General features: G+C 37.2%; 2 protein-coding genes across 2 annotated transcripts in view; both read left to right on the top strand.

The window, feature by feature from the left end:
• Window positions 1–259: 259 nt before the first annotated feature.
• Window positions 260–21,841, top strand: part of LOC308391256 (integrin alpha-M-like) — a 219,646-nt gene continuing 198,064 nt past the window's right edge. Inside the window, exons 1-5 of the mRNA XM_080873824.1 lie at window positions 260–311; window positions 3,261–3,363; window positions 3,526–3,629; window positions 3,984–4,054; window positions 4,456–4,570. Coding sequence (XP_080729950.1) covers window positions 275–311; window positions 3,261–3,363; window positions 3,526–3,629; window positions 3,984–4,054; window positions 4,456–4,570 — 430 coding nt within the window. The 5' untranslated portion in view covers window positions 260–274. The remainder of the gene's footprint in view (window positions 312–3,260; window positions 3,364–3,525; window positions 3,630–3,983; window positions 4,055–4,455; window positions 4,571–21,841) is intronic.
• Window positions 6,472–19,480, top strand: LOC308391101 (integrin alpha-X-like; the record flags this gene model as incomplete). The annotated part of the gene is made up of 25 exons (XM_080873568.1): window positions 6,472–6,525; window positions 6,647–6,792; window positions 7,198–7,348; window positions 8,134–8,278; window positions 8,860–8,933; window positions 9,102–9,222; window positions 9,973–10,112; window positions 10,232–10,372; window positions 10,481–10,693; window positions 10,818–10,951; window positions 11,595–11,737; window positions 11,839–11,993; window positions 12,105–12,230; window positions 15,872–15,945; window positions 16,114–16,255; window positions 16,345–16,443; window positions 16,544–16,623; window positions 16,695–16,781; window positions 16,898–16,967; window positions 18,047–18,145; window positions 18,278–18,358; window positions 18,466–18,576; window positions 18,714–18,827; window positions 18,904–19,014; window positions 19,195–19,480. 25 exons carry the CDS (start codon window positions 6,472–6,474, stop codon window positions 19,294–19,296), a joined length of 2,913 nt encoding a protein of 970 aa, XP_080729694.1. The 3' UTR covers window positions 19,297–19,480.

Genomic DNA, 21,841 nt, shown 5'->3' with positions numbered 1-21,841 from the left:
TGTGTTTACTGTAAGTGTCAGTATTGTTTACTTAAAAAATAAGTGTTTGATTCACATTAAACAACAACATCACAGTGTAGTTTGGCATCAAACAGACAGTGCTGTCACTATTGTAGCTCCTCCCACATAACCAACCGTTCCTCTAAATAAAACTCTTACCCTTGAGGAACTCTCTTATGATTTCTGCATTTTGATTTCATCTCCTCCTCTGAAACTTTCAAGAGAAGTAACATTGAACTCCTGTGTTGTTTACATTTTCCATGTGAGTGACAGAATGGACTGGATAGTTAGTGCTACGCTATTCTTGTCAGGTAAGACAAGCTTGCGCATTTTGTGTTTGTTTTTTATTCATTAATAATAAATGTCTGAAAACAGTAAAAATATGTAAGTACGTTTTTCTACTAAATACACACAGCACAGTGACAAAGTGTCTTTAAAAAATATATTTCTTGTGGAATTAAAAACAAGTAGACACTACAGATTAGCAAGGGAAAGCAAATCATTTATAAATACCTTTGTAATGGCAATTTCCTTATTTGCATTTTTCTCCTTTATCTCTGCAATCAACTCAGTTAACTTCTGACTGCATCAATAGTTTAATTACTAAAATGTTTATGAGTTTATTTCCTGAATAGTCAAACAAAACAAAAGTAAATTCTTACTTACAACCCAAAACCAACTGTAGAACTGGACATAAAATCCAATATACTTATTACTTCTTGTGTATATATCCATTTTCCATGACCATGTCCCTCAGTGGCAAAGCTCAGCGAGCCCCAGATACAGATCCAGCCGTGTAGGCACACACCCACACACACACACTGGCACACACACCCAAGCCATTCACTTACTTGCTCACACATATCCACCCATTAACAACACAAGCAGTGAACCAGATGCGAGCTCGTGATCTGTTTTGGGAAGGACTTAGTCCTAACACATGCATTCGGAGAGCTGTATAGATCCAATCTATGAAGAATGTGCCAAAAATCTAAATTTGTATAGAGCGGCTAAAAAAAATTTAGAGTTTACCCGGTCAAAGACTTTCTCTGTAGCTAAAAAGACAACTGCGGTTTCTAATTTATTGATGGAGCAATAATCTATTATTAATCTGTGTGTTTTTTTTAGTGTTGGAGTGTTTACCCTGTTTGATCAGGATGTATTATGGATCAAGTGATTTTATTCTAATCTTCTGACAAGGACTTTGCAGAGTATTTTAAGGTTAACATTTATGACTGTAATTGGGCGGTATGTTTGGAGATTACTCTGAATCTGAGTTACCATATACCAAAAAAAAAAGTAGGTGCTATCATAGGCCAAAGTTCTTTGTAACCCTCAGCTGGAAACCCATCTGGATCTGTGGCTGTGCCAGAGAGACTGGCACTGGTGCATAATCTCTGATAGTGATATAATGAAGCTGCTAACTAAAAACTAGTCCAAGCAAGAGTGTGAGTACTGGAGTACTGGTTATAAGAAGGTGTAATCCCTGAGAGTGGGGTAATGTTAATGCCAAGCATTGCAAAGACCAAAATCACTCATCTATTGTTTAAGAATGTCTGTGGACTGCTCATTCCTTTGACTCACTGCTGTACTGAGCCTTTAATTACTAGAAACATTTGATTCCTAGATACTGGCAATACATAAATACTGAGCCTGGATCTAAGTGGATCTAAGTTTTACAAATCTACCTTCTGGATCTGTAATAACAGTTGCTAACAGTAAGTTTATTCTTCTGCTTATTAGTATGGCTACACCTCTGGTTTTTGAGTTGTAACAAAATGAAAATGTGTGAGGAAAATGTGGATAAGTGTGTGCACAGATGTTTCGGACCAATGAGTCCACAATGTAGAAAGACAATGTTTGCCATTTAACGGGTTAGAAAGCTTAAGCCTCTTTTACTTCAAACCAACTTCCCATAGATGCCATGCGACAAATCTCAGTGTGGTCATGTATAACCTATCCTAGTACTAACTAGGATCAGTACAGCCATTGTGTGGTGTTTTAGTCATGAGAAAGCTGCCCTTTGACATACAGCTTATTGACCACGATGACAGCCTGGGAGCCTCCTTGAATGAGCCTTTTTTGGACAGAGAACAGGAACTTGCATCACTCCAGCATTTCCTTTGGAAACTGCAAACATTCAAGTCTGTTCCTCTCAGCTCCTAGCTGCGGCTTTTTACCAGTGTTTGAATTTGTCCACAAAAGATCGGGATCTGCATCCATCTGCTCATTTACCTTCAAAACAATGAGCACGGTGTATGCTGATGTTTTTAACTACATCCACCCAGAGTTTCAGATAAGTCTGGATATCATGACTCACTGTTGTTTCTGGATCCTCTTCTGCCATCTCTGGTATTCCTGAAAACACCAAGCTATCCATCATGCTGTGAGCCTGCAGCTCAATAATAGTGTCTTTGATCTTTCAGTTTTCTCGGGTCATTCCTTCTCGATGGATTTCACCAACTCTCTGAGGATGGTGTTTACAGCAGCAAGTGTTTGCAGCCAGCAGCTGCTGTCTGAATTCCACTGACTCATGCAGCACTTGAAAGTCTTTTTGAAGGATTACCAAAAGGGCTAGCCGTGAATCACAGCTGCAGAGTTTTGTGCTTATTGACTTCAAAATGCCCACCATGTCACCGGTCTGTGGAGAGACCGGCTACAGGGAATCTTCATGGATGGTGCTGGTTTGCTGCTTGAGCAAGTCAGTGCGTTTGGGTTCCTGATAACAATGCGCTGAAACGCTCATAAATATAAGTCTGAACTGTCCAGATGTAATTTGCAGTCTTCCAGAGTGCTGAAGTTGATTAAAATATAGTTATAATTCTCATTTTTTATGACTTTTAAAGCTTTCTAGGTGTAAACTGGCAGAGAAAATTAGTGGAACGTTTGCAATTAGCAATTTAGCTCAGCTGCACACGCTCAGTGCTGCTGAGATTCTTGTTGGGTCTTGCATGACTACAGCATAGCCCTTTGACTTTGTTACGTATGGATGTTGTGGTATGAAATTTTCACTGTATGGTAATCAAATCAAAAAACGTTTAAACTTTCACAATGAAATCTAATAACTTCCAAGCAAGTAACTGCTTTGAGCACAATATTCTGAGCTTTTTAGTCGCTAGTGCTAATGAAAGGTTAAAAAAAAAACCACAGCCTACTTTTCTTAATGTGATTTGTAATTAGAGGCGCTATAACCACATTTTCATTCTTATGAAGGCTTTAAATAAAACTTCTGATATTCTTCTTTCTTCTTAAATTTTCAGTGTTTAGTGCCACACTTTGTTTCAATATTGAGCCCGTGGCTTGGAGAGCCCTGAGGAGCTCTGCTGCTGGTTTTGGTTACCAGGTGGTTCAAAGACAATCAGAGTAAGTGAACATTGGTTTCCATCTGTGTGTTTAAGATTATTGCTATTTATGTATTGATTTTGAACTACCATCTCTGTTATGCACCAGAGCAAAAAATAAATATATAAAACACTTGTAGTTTTGTAGTTTAACTTACATCATTGACTGAATTTATTTCCTCAGTCTGCTGGTCAGTGCTCCACTTGAACAGTATTCACAAAATGAAAGAGGGAGAATATATAGGTGCACCACATCTTCCCAAACCTGCCAAGATATCCAATTTGAAGGTAGGTAACTGGTAACAGTAAATATTTTGCTGTCAAAGAAATTTTGCACAAATCCAGGCACAGGAACTCGTTAAACCGGTTCATAGAGTACATATATCCAGGTATCTTAGTAGGTACCTTTCACTCTTCAAAAACAATATTGATTTACCAGTTAATAAAATTAAATAAGCAAAGAAAAAAAATCATTAAGGTTTTTCTTTTCTATTGTTTTCAACATTTTAAAATTACATAATAGTGAAATTTTCTGTTTTTCTTTCAATTTGTTACCTTCACCCTTGTGCTCTTACTTTTACAGTGTATTTTATGTTTTGTTTAAAAAAAAAAACAATAAAAAATGTAATGTTTTCACTACAGCACCAGGTTTCGCAGTCAACATGTCGCTTGGTTTGACAATGAAAAGCGATCAAAGAGCACAAAACACTGTGGTGAGTTACTGAACTGCAGACATTGCCAGTGCTTTGTTAAATTCTCTAAGGATCAAAATCTTCTGTCCTCTGTGTGTCAGATGTTTTGTTATAATCTCAAAATGCATGAAGGTCAATTCATAATGTACTTAATAAGTTGTGAAGGCTCTAAAGTGCTGTAAAAATGAAAAAATTAAAATCATGTTTTAAAATGCTCAAATTTGTCCCTTAACATAGAAATTATTAATCATATCAAGGTAAAAAAAATTGCACGACTTCTTTAAAAGACTAAAGTTGTTTTTTTTTGTTTTTTTTAAATCACCATTTCTGAGCAGCCATATAAGAATTTGTTTTTTGTCAAATTGATTGATCTCAAACAATAAACCATTGTTTAATCACATCTTGGCTTTGTCTCCTCTCAGGTGTGTGGTCCAACCATTGCAAAGGACTGCAAAAGCATCACCATGTACAACGGGGTGTGCTTTCAGTTGGACCGTTATAATAGGCTTGGACCACCCGTACCTTCTTCTATTCAAGGTAACAGTAAAAGGAGTTTGGCAAAGAGACACTCTTTAACACATACTCTCTTATACATGTCAGCATAAATTAAGGCTGATCAGAAAAAGCAGTGGAGCAAATAAAAAAAAAATTTTTTGGAAGATGAGATTGCTGCAAAGGTAGAAGTGACACCAGGCTACATGTATGACTTGTATGATTTGGTGTAAAAAAAAAGAGATGACAGTCAAGGCCAAATATGAAGCCACACCCCTAAAAAATTTGCAAGAGAAAAACCCATATCAAGTTTAGATATTGCTTAGAAATCATTTCCTTCTCTTTTTTTAAAATTATTTTTTTTTGAAAAGGGATTGTTACAGTAAAGTGCATTAATATTATTTAGTCAAAAGGAAAAAAAAAGACTTTTTCTTAGTCCTTTTGTTTTACATTCACATAACAAAAAGTGAACTCGGTGGCTTGACAGTGTATACATAATGCAACATATTTAACTTATTTACTTAAAGTACATTTAATACATATTATGAAGTAGAGGGTTGACCTGGCATTATACAATACATGGGAGATACACCAATTCAGGGCTGATGTTACCTAAATTCAGGGCGGATGGGGGACACAAAGCTAATCCATTTATTCCATATTTTGTAGAATTTATCTTTTTGAATTTTTAAGGAGAATGTCAATTTTTCCATGTTAAATATTTCAAAAACCACATTAAACCAATCCTCAAGTGTTGGAGGAGTTGGATTTAGCCAATTTTTCGTTACTGATTTTTTGCTGGCCACTCATAGTGCTTGTAAGAGCTTTGTGTCCCATCCCCAGACCCATGTACAAATTTACAAATTACAAGTTTTATCTTAAAGACCTCGCACAGAGTTTAATGGATTGCCTTGATGTGCCTTTTCTGATCCATATCTTCTCCAGCTTCTTGCTTTCATTTTCGTTGGTCTCTCCAAGATAGTGAACTTGTTGAGTACCAATGAAAATTACAAATCCTCTCCCAGTTCTCGTTTGTTATACCCATCCCTGATTCCAATTCCCATTTGGTCTTAATGTTTTGAGTAGTATCCTTCCTTGCCCGAAGAAGCACATTATATAGTTTGGAGATTGCCTTTCTCAGAGAAACAACATATGTTAATTTAACTATCTTAAAAATTCCTGACTCAAGCGAGTTTGGGATATTGCAATATTGGTTAAAATAATCCCGCATTTGAAGAAACCTGAAGAAATCTACTTGTCTTAGGACATTTCTTATTTGTAAAGACTGAAAACTCCGTAGTGTCCCTTTATGTGTGGAGAAATGGAATGTTGTTAGCCCACTCTCTATCCAAGACTGAAATCTTTTATCACTTTCATTTGGTTTAAAATCTGTATCGTATGCACACCATCTAAATTCTTTTAGTATCCGTTCACTAGAAACATCACAAATTAGGTTTGTAATTATTTTCCTTTTTGAATGCATACTTTAGAGAGTCTATTTAGAGTTAAAGTTGGATCTTTTACATCAACTTTATTAAGAATTTACATTAAAGAGAAGCTTGTCTAAATGAGGTATTTATGGTAACCCCCACCCACAAAGTCCCAAGTCTTGTACTGCATTCAACCACTTCAAGCAACTTCTCCTTTTAATGTGTGCCTTCCTCTTCTTTGTTATTTATTTTTGTTGTCTTAGTATTTATATTCCCTGCACAGTTGGTGTGAGCAGCCATAGTTTCATTGTACATGTACAATGTGCAACAAAGGGTTATTCTTTTCTATTCGATTCTATTGTTTATATAATATGAGTGTGAGGAAAATGTTAAAATTAACCCTTTAAAATGTATTTCATTCTGAAATTAATCTCTTTGATAGGGTGCCCACTGCAAACAGACATTGCCTTTCTGTTGGATGGTTCAGGCAGCGTGTCTCAGCCTGATTTTCAAACAATGAAGAGATTTGTGAAAGAGATAATTCAATCATTTCTCTCAAGTGAAACACAGGTAAGCAGCTGTTGTCGCTCTGTCAGTAAAATCATGGCACAGATATAAAATAGTTCCATTGTTATTTCTATTAAGTCCCATAAAAATAATGTTTTACGTGTTTTAATTTCTGCCTTTTCAGTTTTCTGTTTCCCAGTTCTCCACTTATCCAGAGGTTCACTTTAACTTTAAGAAATTTTCCTCATCTGGATCAGTGGAGACTGACATCAATGGAATCAGACAGCAGGGGGGATCTACTTACACAGCTATGGCCATCACACATGTTGTGTAAGTAATACAATGATATTACTGAAGCACTGCAGTTACCTCATTGTTTGGACTTCCTGTCCAGATGACTTTTTTTCTTTGAATCTGACCACACTAATTTGACTGTGACTGCAGGAAGCCTTTTAAATGGGACACTGTACTCAGACTTGGGTTTTAAAGCATCTTCACCAGAGTCATGGCACCCAAAAAGGCTAAATTCAAATGTTTGCAGATTTAAATTAGAAAAAAACAAACAAACAAACTTGTATTACATTGATTTGTACAAAAGTAAAAAAAAAAAAAGCAAAACAGAATGATGTATGCTTAAATAACAACCATGCAATTTACCTGATAGTATATCATTTACAAGATCAACTGTAAAACAAAACAATCTTTAGAAATTCGATTTTTTTTTTTATTTGACAGGAACAACGTTTTCACACCACAAAGAGGTTCCAGACCAAATGGGAAGAAGGTGTTGATAGTAATTACTGATGGACAATCTACTGACCGGTATGATCTACGAGATGCAACAAAGCGAGCAGAGAGTAAAAACATTGTTCGATTTGCTATTGGGGTAAGTACTTCCATTCCTTAAACTTGCATAATGTTGCGTTTTATACTAGTACTTGGTTTTGTTCACTTGTCACACTACACTCCCATTATAATGCACTACAGGGAGACAGGTCCTGAGCAACTCATTCACTACACCTTCAGAAGCTGCTTGGCCATAGAGACCCAGTCTATGAAGCTCACAATCTTTGTGCTGCATTAATGCCACAGGAGGTTAAAAGTGTTTTCAACTTTTACACTGAGTTGGCATGGCTCTAAAGCAGGGGTCCCCAATCCCAGTCCACGAGGGCCGGTGTCCCTGCAGGTTTTAGAGCTCACCCTGGGTCAACACACCTGAATCACATGATTAGTTCATTACTAGGCCTCTGGAGAACTGAAGACATGTTGAGAAGGTAATTTATCCATTTAAATCAGCTGTGATGGATCAAGGACACATCTAAAACCTGCAGGGACACTGGCCCTTGTGGACTGGGATTGGGGACCCCTGCTCTAAAGGCTTCCACTTTGAAATAATACCATTTATAGTCAATCGTGGAATATACAGGAGGGATTAAATTTCACAAACTGACTTGTTGCAGCAGTGCGATCATATTACAGTATCACACTCATATTAGCTAAGGTCTTTAAAATGACTAATTCTTTCTCAAATATTTGTTAAGGCTAAGTAATGGCTTAGTGATGTGTGTAAATTTTACTGTAAATCAGGTGAAGTATAAGGACTGTATTTTACTAAAGTGAGCAAATAATCTTGCTTAATATGAGGACTCAAACATATCTGTAAAATCATAGGTGGGCAACGCATTTAGGCTCCCTGATGCAAGAAAAGAACTGCGCACCATTGCATCCACTCCCTCATATGTGTTTGAAGTGGAGAACTTCGACGCACTTGAAGTAATAAGACAGAATCTGCAGGACAAAATTTTCTCCATCGAAGGTATGAACATGAATTTATTGTTTCAACTTAAAATTCCTGTAAATGTTTCAAAAATTCAAATAATTACATTATGTTAAATATTATTTTACTGCCTACCTATTCATAAGAGTTTTTTCACATCAGATGTCATTCCTAACATGATGATAATCTGTGTGTTTTACTGGAATTGAAGCAGTGAACTTTCATTTGTTGTGTAAACTGCTACACTATGAAGCAACTAAAATCACCACATTGTATCAACTTTATTATATTGTATTCATTAGATTCACATTTTAAATTGAACATCCTGTAACTTTACATTAGAGAAATGAACAACAAATGCGGTTATAATAAACAGTAAAAAATCATTTGAAATTATTTATTATATTAATGAATGTAATAATAATGCTAAATTTCATGCTAAGCATGCTGTTACTATAACGTTTTGAAAGGAAGAATCCATTTTCAGATACTTTTATAATAAACAAATTATTTGAAAATTGTACTTAGCATAATGAAGCATAGTGAGAGAATGAACCTGTATGGATGTATATGTTGTATTGTGTCTCTCTTTTACCTTCTCATTTATTTTTCTGACACAGGATCTCAAAGCAGTGGAGAGTCACTGGAAATGGAAATGTCTCAAGAGGGATTCAGTGCAGGTTATGTGCCTGAGGTAATTAAAACTACCTGAAACTTACCAGACAGCCGAGTCATAGAAAGAAAGATTCACATGTGCCTGTCCGGCAGTTTTTATGACCTATAGGCAAATAAACATTTATACAGTTAAATCAGTTTAATAAATTATACGGTATATAAAATTTATTTTCTTTCTACACTGTAGGGAATTCAGATGTCTATTGTTGGTGCAAACCAGTGGAAGGGAGGCTACGTGCAATACACAACTGGAGGCCAGAAGGTGAAAAAATATGAAGATGTGTCTTTGGAGCCTGACAGCTATCTTGGTAAGAATATTACAGCTTTAAGTATCTAACTCATGCACATGTGATCATGTATATACACAGCTCTGCTCCAGTTCTTTCACCCAGAAACACTAATGAGTTTGCAAAACGGACACAATTTTGTCATGAAACTGCTGTGTCAGGCAGGAGAAAGGACCCAAATGCAGAACTCAAAACACAGGGATGAACTGAAGGAGGCTGCTTTATTGCAGTGGCAAAACACTTATAAAACCAAACCAAAACCCAGAAACTGGCAACTAAAAACAAAACACTGGGAAACTCAGGATTGCAATCTCTGGGAGCACAACAGGAGAAACCCACAAGCATGAGGGGACGATGCAACGCTGACTGAGAGAAACACAGGGCTACAATACATGGAGGGATAACAAGGGAATAGGACACAGGAGGACACACACTTGGGAGTAATCAAACACAACAAGACAAGGGGAAGCCAAACTAGACGCACTACCATGAGACACAGATTTACAAAGTAAAGCAGGAAACATAACACATAAACGCAGGCTTAACAAAGGGATAGAGCTGACAGGGGAGACAAAGCAACCATGGAACACAGAGACAAAAACCAGAATACTAAGAACGCTAACACTGAAACCAAAAGACTAGAAATGATAAATACTGACAGAATCAAAGTTCAATAATAATGCAAAACACTGGGTCACTGACCCAGGACCATGACAAATTTAAATGGAGGCATATTAATCTTTCTTCCCCCTTTGAATACCTAAATTCTAGGTTACTCTATGGCAGTTGCTAAAACCCAACGTGGCTCTCTGACAGTTGTTGGTGCTCCAAGATATAAACACAGAGGAGCTGTGGTCGCTGTTAACAGAGAAAACTTGAAAAACCAAAAGATTGAGTCCTTTTCGACACAGGTATGTTTTTGCAGGAAGACAAACCTGAATCAAATTGTAAAATTATTTTCTCGAAAATAAAAGCTGTTTCAGTTACACAGTATTTCTAATTAATAATTTTATTGCTTTAACATTATCAGACTGGTGCATATTTCGGGGCAGAGGTGTGTACCATGGACATAAATAATGATGACATCACTGATCTAATCTTCATATCTGCCCCAATGTACATGGAGCCTGATAGAGAGGGAAGAGTTTATGTTTGCAGATTAACTGGTTCGGTAAATATATTTAGAATATTTATAATATTTTATGTACTACAGTTAAATTAATCAGTTTATTTGCCAACTTTCTTAATGATCATAAAATATTAACTCTCTTCCTTTTAGTTTGTGGAGTGTAATTTTGACGATCCATTAGTACTAAGAGGACATGCAGCTGTCAAAGGAAGGTTCGGCTCTTCTCTTGCTGTGCTGCCTGATCTAAACTCAGATGGATTCAGGGATTTGGCAGTTGGAGCACCTTTGGAGAATAATGGTGAAGGCAGCATCTACATATTTAATGGTGAAGGAAGAGGAAGAATCAGTCCTACTTACTCACAGGTACATGACATCAAAGAACTCACAATGATGACTAAAATCATCTACCACGTAATTCCAATATCTATACAATCTACAGTTGGAATATATAATCTGATTAAAATATTATGTATATATATGTACACAGAGAATTACTGGCTCTGAGGTCCAGTCAGGACTGAAGTTCTTTGGCCTCACACTCAGTCAGTCATCTTTTGATCATAGTGGTGATAGACTGCCTGACTTAGCGGTGGGTTCAAAGGGTAGAGTTGTCTTACTGAGGTAAGTCCAAGATAGTGTAATCATACATTACTGTCGTTTATGATAATTCTATCATTCTTGTTGATGGTGAACCTTAATGAATTCACTAATGTATAAAAGTTTACATCAGTTTGAAATATAGAACAGGGTAAAGCATATTTATTTTTCAAAGGTCAAATTATATTAATGAAAGTTTATAATTTTCAAAACGTAACTAATGAATGGATTTCCTTTTTCTAGTTATCTTAACACTTGATTGAAAATGCTCTACTGGTTAAAGAAGCAATAAATGTGGTTGCTTAAGCATCGAGAATTATAGTCTCTGTTCAGTCTTGTTGTAACAAATGATTTGCATTCAGAAATGGAAATGCATGCATTACCCCAAAACAGAGGATTTAATAAAATAGTGTGTAGTAAAGTCATGTTAACAATATGAAATAATTATCATTTAGTAGCCAATTGGTATGATAAAGTTACTTAACTGAAACACTATTGTTCTAGAGTTATGAAAATTCAATCAAAAAGCATTTCCTTAAATGTTAGTTTAAGATTTGGTGTATAAATAATTTCAGCTTGAAAAAGGACATTTTTGGGTGACTCAAAATTCTGTAGCTTTAAGTTAAAACCCCAAATGTAATTTACATGTTTTCCCCCTACTTTCCAGATCAAGACCTATAGTAATGGTAAAAGCTGAGGTGTTATTCAGCCCAAACCAAATTCCTACTCAGAATGTAGACTGCTCAAAACCATTGGAGAACACAGCTGCAATCTGTTTTACCATGAGCAGAGTGTCTACAGTCAACGCAGGTTCATCATTCACCTCACTTTTTGTAAAACAAAAAAGCCAGTGTCCATTATTTTAATGTTAATGTCTAAACATTTGTAACATGGAAATGTATTTGTTCCAGCTCAAGCAAGGATTGATTACACTTTAACACTGGATGCTTCTCGCAAATCTCCAACCAACCGGGCTTACGTTAGTGGGAAACAACAAGAGCAGTCTGGATCTGTTACTCTTGACTTACGAAACCGACAATGTTCAACTGTAAAATTCATTATCGAGGTAAAAAATAAAACATCTGAAAAAGTACTAAAACCAAGAGAGATTCAAGTCATTAAACAAAAGATTGTTTTTTCAGAGTCCTCTAAACTTAACATTGTTCTCTTCTTGCAGGCCTGTCCAGAGGATGCTCTTAATGTACTTTCCAATGAGCTCAAATTCATATTTGATGGGTTGCCATTAAACACAAACCTCAGGCCAAGTCTTGCCCCACAGAGTCAAACAGCAACTATTTATCCTGTAAGTAACCCAAGAAAAAAAATACCAACCAACTAAAAAACAAACCCAAAGAATATTTGACTGGATAACTGAGCCTAGTCAAAGTTAAGAAACAGTTTTAGTTTTGCACTTTCATTTTCAAATGCCTTGTATTATTGGCATGCAATTGACTTATACCTATTGGAGACACTTCTACTGAAGTAATGGAAGTAAATGGGTTATATTTACCCCAGTGGTGTACCCCTACAATACATGCAAGCTGTGCAAAGAACAGCTTTCTGTGTGCAATTTCTTTTAGTCTTTTAAAACACGTTTTTAACACAGAAGACAACATATATAGTTCTCAGCTGCTTCCACAGTAGTGACAAATTTCAAGTTTAAAAATAAAAAATGTCACAGACTACCCGTCTGCCTGCAGCCATTGTTTGTTGTCAGATGAGGACAGCGTCAGAAACACATGATACATCCAGTCTTTAGGCTAATCTTGCGTGCTGTTGATAGTCCATCAGTCAACTACTGAGAAAAGCGAAGTTATGACATCCAAAGAGCTGAAGTGAAACCAAGTGTTAAAAACAAAGTCAAGTGTCCATGGCAGCCACTGTGTGTACTTTGCACAATCTATTTTTGACCTTTTATGACTTTTTTTTCTCTTTTTTTGCATATTTGATCGATTCCTGGTGAACTCCACTGTTTCCCCTTTCCCTATTCTGGACCACTTGTCAACAAATCAGCATTCGACTGATGCATAGGTGATTAGGGCTGCTCAATTAATCGAATTTTAATCACGATTACGATCTGGGCTTTCAACGATCATTAAAAATGACTGAGCCGATTATTAGCCCCTCCCTCGTGCTTTACTCTCGCGCTGCTCCGTGTGGCAAAGCGAGCGCACCTCTCTGCATTTCGAAAACGTGTCACAACAATTAAGAGCAGCGGTCCCCAACCATTTTTGCGCCACGGACCGGTTTGTGCCCGACAATATTTTCACGGACCGGCCTTTAAGGTGTCGCGGATAAATACAACAAAATAAAACTAGTACCGGTACCGAAAAAAAGAAAATTTATTCATAACACACGGGAAAAGACCCAGGAAAACCGAGTAAACAATAAAAACGATAACAAAATAACGCTGAAAACCGATAAAAACCCTGAAAACTATACATTTCACACCTGAGCCTCAACGCTCGCGGCCCGGTACCAAACGACTCACACACCGGTACCGGTCCGAGGCCCGGGGGTTGGGAACTGCTGATTAAGAGGACCCAAGGGAAGCTCGGAAAGCTAAGCAGAAGTTATTTGGAGAGGAGAGTGACTGCCGTTGGTTGAAAAGAGAGGTAAAAAAAAACTTCAGTGGTGTGGAAGCATTATTGGTTCGCGGAGTCAGACGTGGATCAAGTAGACATAGTGTGTAAACTTTGCTACGGTGTCGTAGCTGCACCACAGAGCAACACTGCAAAGTTCACTAAACATAGATGTTTACATTTTTCATTTACTTTTTATATTGCAAACATTTGCACTGTTATCAGTATTTGCACACTATTTTATGACAATCTTTAAAGTCATTATTCAATACATTGTTATTGTTAAATAAATATCGTCAAATAATCAAGATCTCAATTTCAGTGAAAATAATCGTGATTATCATTTTTGCCATAATCGAGCAGCCCTATAGGTGATTTTGTCTAGCGATATGCAGTTGGGATTGTGGAGGGCTGCACAGGAGCACATTTGCAGTGGTTGAAAACCAGCAAAGTGGTATACTGACTTGCAAACTGCCAAAACGCCTGATACTGTTTTTGGAGTCTGCATAAGGAGTTAAAAGTATGTCTTGGACACTTGCTTGCATGTGCTTCACTCTCTTTGTGGTTGCATTATGTCCTCCAGACCTTTTTTTTTTTTTCAGTTGAAAGGTGACGGGGCTCTTCCACTTATTGGTCATGTTAAAGATCTAAGCGTTTCTTCCTAATGGATGTGGCAACTGTCTCCGTTTGACTTACAAAAATTGCCTAGTTGGAAGGAAGAATATCTACTTGGTACCAGATCAGATGTGTTGAGCGGCTCCTTGGCTCCATAGTCACCGTTGCAGATGAGAAACTAACTTCAGCCTTCCCATGCCTGGATGTAGCTGCCACCTGGCATTTCACCTTTTGAACAAGCTGGGAACTAAGCCAAATGCCTAGGCTAGCTCCATGTCTTGCCAGAAAATCGGAGCCTAATTCTCTATCCTGAATAAGGATGATTTCCACGCTGCTGGTGATAACTACAATCATACTCCATCTGTGGGGTGCCGAATCAGAATCCTTTAATAAACAGACTAAAAAATGATGTGGTGCAAGACAGTAAGTGGCCTTCTGTAGTTGCCTCCATCTGGCAGGTGTCCATCTCCCTTCTTGACCAACTTTTCTGGGACCAACCTCATCACTGTGGCCAAGTAGCATTCAATTCACCCCCTGCCCTAGTGATGCTCTTCCCAGTGTTAGGGTGGTCTGCATGCCACCCACCCAGTCATCCAAACTCTGGTTCACTCTAGCTCTATCTAGTTGAAGAGCTACTGTTGTTCAAGAGACACCCACTAGGTGAACAATTTTATTACCTTCCATAAAATAACAGATCTCTTTAGAAAAGATCAAATTTGTCTAAATATGAAACTATGGCAGAAATATTTTGTTTTTGGTCCAAAAGGTCAGAAAAAAAATTCTGTTCATATCAATACTATTTTTTGGAAACACATCTGGAATCTGGGCATAATTTTTGTGTTCTTAGTTTTGATAAGAATATTAATAAGGCCACAGTGACACGGTTTTGTAAACGGACTCAGGCGCAGACCAGGAGACCTTTGCAGAAACTGATAGTGCGTTTATTTACAGTGGTGTCACCGGGTTATTATATATATACAAAGTGCTCGGGGAAGGGGTCCGGGGCTCCAGGGGGGAAGGGTCCAAAACCACACTCTGCTCTTTCATCCAACAATCCCACTCTTTTCCCACTCCAGTCGCTCTTCTCGCTCACTCGGGGGTACAGGGACGGGTCCGGGGGGAATCTACGCACACAAACAGAAAATCCAATTAGCACTAGATCACAAGGAAACTCACAGACTTTGGCAGATTGCTGAAGCACTAACGCAGGTGACTCAGCGTTCCAGCGACGTGTAGTGTAGGTCTGCCATCTTAAAAAGCCCTTCTGATTGTGGTAACCAGCGCCAGGTGTGATGATGAGCACAGGTGTGTGGGCCAGGGGTGGAGCCCACAGTGACACCAGGGAAAGAGAGAGAGAGAGCACAAGAACACATGTTGCCTAACACGGAATCAGCCGGTGAGGCACGGGGACCGTGACACACAGATAGTTCTTTTTTTAATCACTTAAAGATATTTATCAAAAATTAAATAATTCTCAGCTAAAACTGACTCAGAGAAATTAGTCTCTGCTTAAGCAGGTAAGACTAGGGATGATATTTTATTTACAGGATTTTCCAGATAATCCGTATTATTACTTCAACTTTTTCGGAATATATCAGCCACAGACCTTACATGTACATGTAAATTTGAACATATTAACCTGGTACTGAAGTCACTTAATTGGCTCCCAGTTCAGTTTAAAATCTACTAGTTCATAAAGCAAATAATATATACTTTATTTACATTTCCATATTGCTCTCTTTCACAGTTAGGGTTTGAGATCAACTGTGGTACTGACAACAGATGTGTTGATAACCTTAAAGTGGATTTCGGCTTCACCAGGTGAGGCTTGCTTGTGTGAGCACAGCTATTGTTGCCATATTGTTTGAACTGAAAAATAACATGGTTTATCAGAGCTCAAAGTACATTATATTTGATGCACTGTGGCATTAGTATGACTGTAGCCTTGTTTCTTCTCTCTTTTTCTCAACTTTCTCCATGTGCTACCAGATCCTCAGTGGTTAAAGTGGGCATTGATGAATTTCTGCATGTCACAGTCACAGTGGAGAACAGAGGAGAAAACTCCTACAACAGCCATGTTATTCTCACGTACCCAGCTGGACTGTCCTACAGGAAGTTCACGAGTCAGCAGGTAAGGCATCAGGATCACGTCTGTATCGGTTCATCACTGATCTGTTGTTGTTCAAATGCATCCAGGAATCATTTTGTTTTTTAATAAAGGGAAGAATTGAGTGCAACTCCTTGGACAGTGAAGATGATTTATCCCGGGGATGGACACACTGCACTATTGACAAGCCAATTTTCAAGAGCAAAACAAAGGTGTTTTTTGTAAATAACATTTTTTTATCAATTGTTTTTTTCTGACTTTTGCACAATTTAAAGGCAAAGAGAAGTCACTCATCTTTCTCATTCAATTAAGGCTTCTTTCATTGTCTCCTATGGGATTGACACCAACAGTCAATTTGAGAAGGAGATCTTTATCACTGCAAATGCCACCAGGTAATGTTCCTTCCTCATTTAAGTAACAGCCCCATGTATACATTACAAATATGTTCACTTCTCTCTTTCAGTGGAAATCAGGAGCATGCCCCTACAAGTGAACTTTACAAAAGGAAATCAATTAATGTAAAATACAGCATTTTTATGACATTTGCAAGGTATGTGTTGTTTTGTTTGTAACTAAAGAAATTTGTTACTTACTACATGCAATTCTAAGTATGTAATAACAAGTATTCTATATATTTTAAACATTAAATATATATTATCTGTTTAGCTCACTAAGCTACAACAATTTCACATTTGGGAAGAATGATTTGAAGAAACCAGTCCAACAATCAGTTAAGGTACATTTAAACTTCTACAGTGGTGTGAAAAAGTTTTTGCCTCTTTCCAGAGTTACTGGGTTTTGTTTTTTTTTGTATATGTCTGTCACACTTAAATGTTTATCAGATAATCCAAAAAATTGTTGTTATTAGACCAAGATAATAGAAAAAAACATTTATGTTAATTTTATAACACAAGTTAACTGTGGTGTATCACATTTTTGGAAAGTTGTACAATTCCTCTAGCCACACCCAGGCCTAATTACTGCAATATCGTTTCTTGATTCAATTAAATGGGACCTGCCTGACAAATTAAGTAAACTAAAAGATCCTCAACAGTCAGACATCATGCTGCGTTTCAAGGAAAATCCAGAACCAACAAGAAACAAAGCAATTGAGATCTCCCACCACTTACCTCAGTTAGGGTCAGAGTTCATGACTCCAACATAAGAAAGAGTCTGGGCAAAAATGCCTGCATGACAGAGCTCCAAGATTAAAACAACTGCTGAGCAAAAGGAACAATAAAGGATCGTTTCAGTTTTGCTAGAAAACATCTTACCGATCCCCAAGACTTTGGGGAATATACTCTGTGGACTGATGAGACAAACATACCAAAACATCATGAAGGAGAATGTTGGGCCATCTGTTTATGACCTGAAGCTGAAGCACATTTGGGTTCTGGAGCAGGACAAGGATGCAAAAAACACCAGCAAGCACACCTAGTCCAAGTCCTGACCTGAATCCCAAAGAGATGCTGTGATATGACATTACAAAGGTGGTTTTAATTCTCAAAAACCCTCCATTGTGTCTGAATTACAACAATTCTGCAACAATGAATGGGCCCATGTAGGTTTGGATATTTTTTCCTCTCAAACATAAACACCTTCATTTAGAAACTGCCTTTTGTATTTACTTGTTATTTTTGTCTAATATTTAATGTTGTTTGATGGTCTAAAACATTTAGGTGTGACAAACATACAAAAAAAAAAATAGGAAATCACTTTTCCCAACACTGTATCTATATTTTTCCATTGTATGAGTCCATTGTATCATTTAGACCTAAATTTAATGGTTGATTGTCCTTTTCTTTACTTGTTTAGGTTTCAAACGATATCAGAGCGCTTAATTTCATTGTGGTGATCAAAGTTCCAGTGAAGCTTGGTGAAAAAGACATTTGGGTGGATTTGAGCAGTCTACAGGTATTACATTTGTCAGAAGTTTTAGTTTTTGACTCCACAAATGGCTTAAATTTTGATATGGATGGATGGATGTGGTGAAATTAGAACTAATAAAATTATCAAACTGTTTTTTATTTGATAAATCAAACACAGATTTCAGATTGTCAGAGAGGAAATGATGAAGAACCAAGTGTCAGAGATTTTGTTCCAAAAATACAAAAGAATAAAGTGGTGGTAAGTATGCCTTGGTACTTAACTGTTCATATTTACCCTAATTGTAGATTTAAAAAGAAATCACATTACATTGGATCACAGCTTATGTTGCATTTTCTCACCGTCAGGACTGCTCTGTAGCCAGGTGCAGAGTGTTCAAGTGCAACTCATTCTTGAAAAGACTGCAGAGTAGGACATACGAAATCTCTGCCAACATTAGTTCACAATGGATAGAGCAGGTAGTTGAAGGGAAGTTTGTGTTGTCTCATTAAGATTTGTTCCTGAGTATGTACTAATAACTTTTTTTAAGATAAGTATGTTTCCTATTAAATCAAAAAACACCCAATTTTGGCTCATTGTGTTCCATTTTTCTTAGATTGGACTGCAATCTACCAAATTCCTCTTGACCAGTACAGCCACTGTGGAGTACGACCAAAGCCAATACATCTACTTTTCAACAGTGTCTAACAACAATCCTCCTGTTCACAAGGTGATTACATCTTTTTTTTTCTCTTGTCTGAGTTGTAAAAGATCTTGAATATAATCCATATTCTATTATGTCTCAGCTTGAAGCAGTGGTTGAAGTATATTCTGAGGCAAATTTCACCAAAGAGATCATCGGAGGATGTCTGGGAGGGTTGGCTTTTCTGGCTTTACTCACTGCTGGTCTGTATAAGGTAAAATACACTTTTTAGACTTTTTTTTCCAGTTACTTGCACAGCTTTAAAGTTTTTAGATAACATGTTCAGTTAAAAATAGTTTAAAGGTTAGTATATTCACTCATATAGCTTTGTTTTTTTCACTAATCTTTTTAATGGATGACTGGTGCATTTTTATGTTTTTCCTTGCAATTCTAGGCTGGATTTTTTGAGAGTAAGTACAAGCAGATGATAAATGACAATGCAGAGGACGGTCCAGATCCAGGGACTGATGGAAGTCCATCCCCGGCAGAAAAATAAAGATCACATTTGTAGTTGCATGTTTAAACTATATGAAAGCTATAGATCCTCCTTATAATTTTAGAAGTCAACATTTTGTGTAAAAATGTCAATGCTACCACATTGGATTAATTAAACCAAAAACAGCTTGCTATATCTGACATCATTCTTTCACCCACTCATTCAACACTTTACACTTTACTATACAATGAATATTTCTGAGTTTGAATTGCAAACATTGTACAGTGAATTAGAATTTTTGTGCTTAGTGCAGTGCGATACATGCAAATTCTTGTTAGTTTTTGTAGTTTTGTGCTGATAGTTTTGGCGCAACTGTCTCTTTAGCACCACCAATAGGTGATTTTGTGAATAGTTTTGACACATAGTGACACTGCAGGAAGTGGAAAGAAGTAGGAATTTTTAAGGAAGCTACACATGACTGCAACCAATCCACATGCATCAGCCATTAATCCTTAGACCTTTCTGGCATCATCTGTATGTATATTGTTTATATGATCAAAAACAAAAATAATCCCAATACAGTGTCATGTACTGTTTAAAACATAGTGCTGTCAGTATTGTAGCTCGGTGTACACAGGGCTTCCTCTAAATCACTGACGTAACTCTGAACAGTCACCCTGTAACTTCTGCATTTTGGTTTTCAACTCTGACTTTGTCAGCAGAATCAATACGTCACTCATTTCTCAAACTACTTTCATGGATGTAACACAATGGACTGTTTAGTGTGATGCATGCACAATCATTCTTGTAACAACATCCTAAAAAGTTGATTCTGTTCATCTGTTTGCAGTGTTTTTAGTGGAAGAAACATTCATAAACTCATCTAAGTGAGTTTTTCAGTCTCAGCTGTCTGCAGATTTCAACAACCTTATAAATTAGGGGTGTCAAACATAAGGCCTTGGGATTAGTGTTGGCCTGACAAAGACTTTAATCCTGCCCACTGGACACCTTGAAAAAGAGGGCATACATTTTAGACTTTTAACTGTATATATCTATTTTATAAGTGTTAAAGATTTTCCTACAGATAAACACACACACACACACAACCTGCAAATATCAGCAAGACCTATTTAGAGACAGGACTCAAAAAGTTCAAAGCAGTTGGAAGGACCAGTCTCCACAGGGCTTTTGCTTAGACCCAGACTCATGTCAATATTATCCCAGAGTCCACACCAGAGTCACACACCACTCAACAGCTCGCAATTTCCAAATCCTGTGCACATGGACAGACTGATGAACATAACTTTACAACAAATCCAAACAATAACCAAAGTAGGAGTAGCACTTCACTAGCTGCTTTCAAGGCACCAAGCCATCATAAGCTGATGCACTGCTGCATCCTTTCAAAGCTGCCCAAACGATCTCATCAGAGCGAGTGTGTGATTGCCACCAGGTATGTGATCCTGAAGGAACATAGGCCAACGCGCGCGCACACACACACACACACACACACACACACACACACACACACACACACACACACACACACACATAGGGAAAATGGAGAATGGAGGCACAGACTTGAAACCAAAAACAGAGAGACAAGGACACAAGAAGAAAACATCAAACAACATAACATAATATAAACATGATATGATATACTGAAGAAGATATTAGAGAAAACAGAAAAACTCACACACGGGGAAATCAAAAAAACTAATAGAATAGAAACAAGCCCACTTTTCAGTATTAAAACAGCAATGAGTTAATACGATTCAAAAACTATTCATACTAAATAACAGTAATCAAATACAAGGGGTCTAGAGAAAAAAGTAAGAACAAAAAGTGAACATTTTCTGTGAATTAACAAAACCTATGTTAACTTGATTTAATTACCTGGAAAATTTTCCCATGATTAAATTGTGTTCAACAGATTATTGTTTTGAATGAGACCATGTCATCTAGCTATATTTTTGTTATATTACTACTACTACTGTTACTTGTGAGTACAAATGGTTGTCTGTCTCTCTGTGTTAGTCCTATGACAGACTGGTGATGTGTACCCCACCTCTCGCCCTACGGCAGCTGAAATATGCTCAAAACAGGAAATGGACACCATGACATCTTCTTCTGACAAATGTGTTCCAAGTCAGGACACTCAACATACTTGAAATAATAAAGCACTCTTTTCAGGATAACATTTAATCCATTCAAGATTAAAAACAAATTCCTGTAAATGTTCTAGTTATAAAAAATAGTTCGTTTTTGTACATTAACATATTTTTGGCCATTGAAGAATATTACATTTCTTCACCTTGAATAATTTTGTTGTTTTTACACTGCATGACTTGAGTCCGTATTGAGTCACAGTGACGTGCTGTGAAGCATTAGTGGTAATCCATGAATGTTTAGTCAACACACTGGAACTGAAAGGGCGTTGTCTAAAGTAGAGGTATATTTGCACCCATGACCCCTCATCACTGCTCACACCCATTTTGATGTGAAGATGCAACAGCTTTCCCAAATGACTGATCTCCTCAACCATATCTCAGAGGAAGTGAATTTCCATTGTATACATCCATAAACACAATCTTTCAGTCACTAA

Source organism: Rhamphochromis sp. 'chilingali', assembly GCF_963969265.1.
Source record: "Rhamphochromis sp. 'chilingali' genome assembly, chromosome: 22".
NCBI classification, from domain to species: Eukaryota; Metazoa; Chordata; class Actinopteri; order Cichliformes; family Cichlidae; genus Rhamphochromis; species Rhamphochromis sp. 'chilingali'.
Note: the sequence above shows the minus strand (reverse complement) of the source record. Positions and strands in the feature narration are given on the sequence as shown.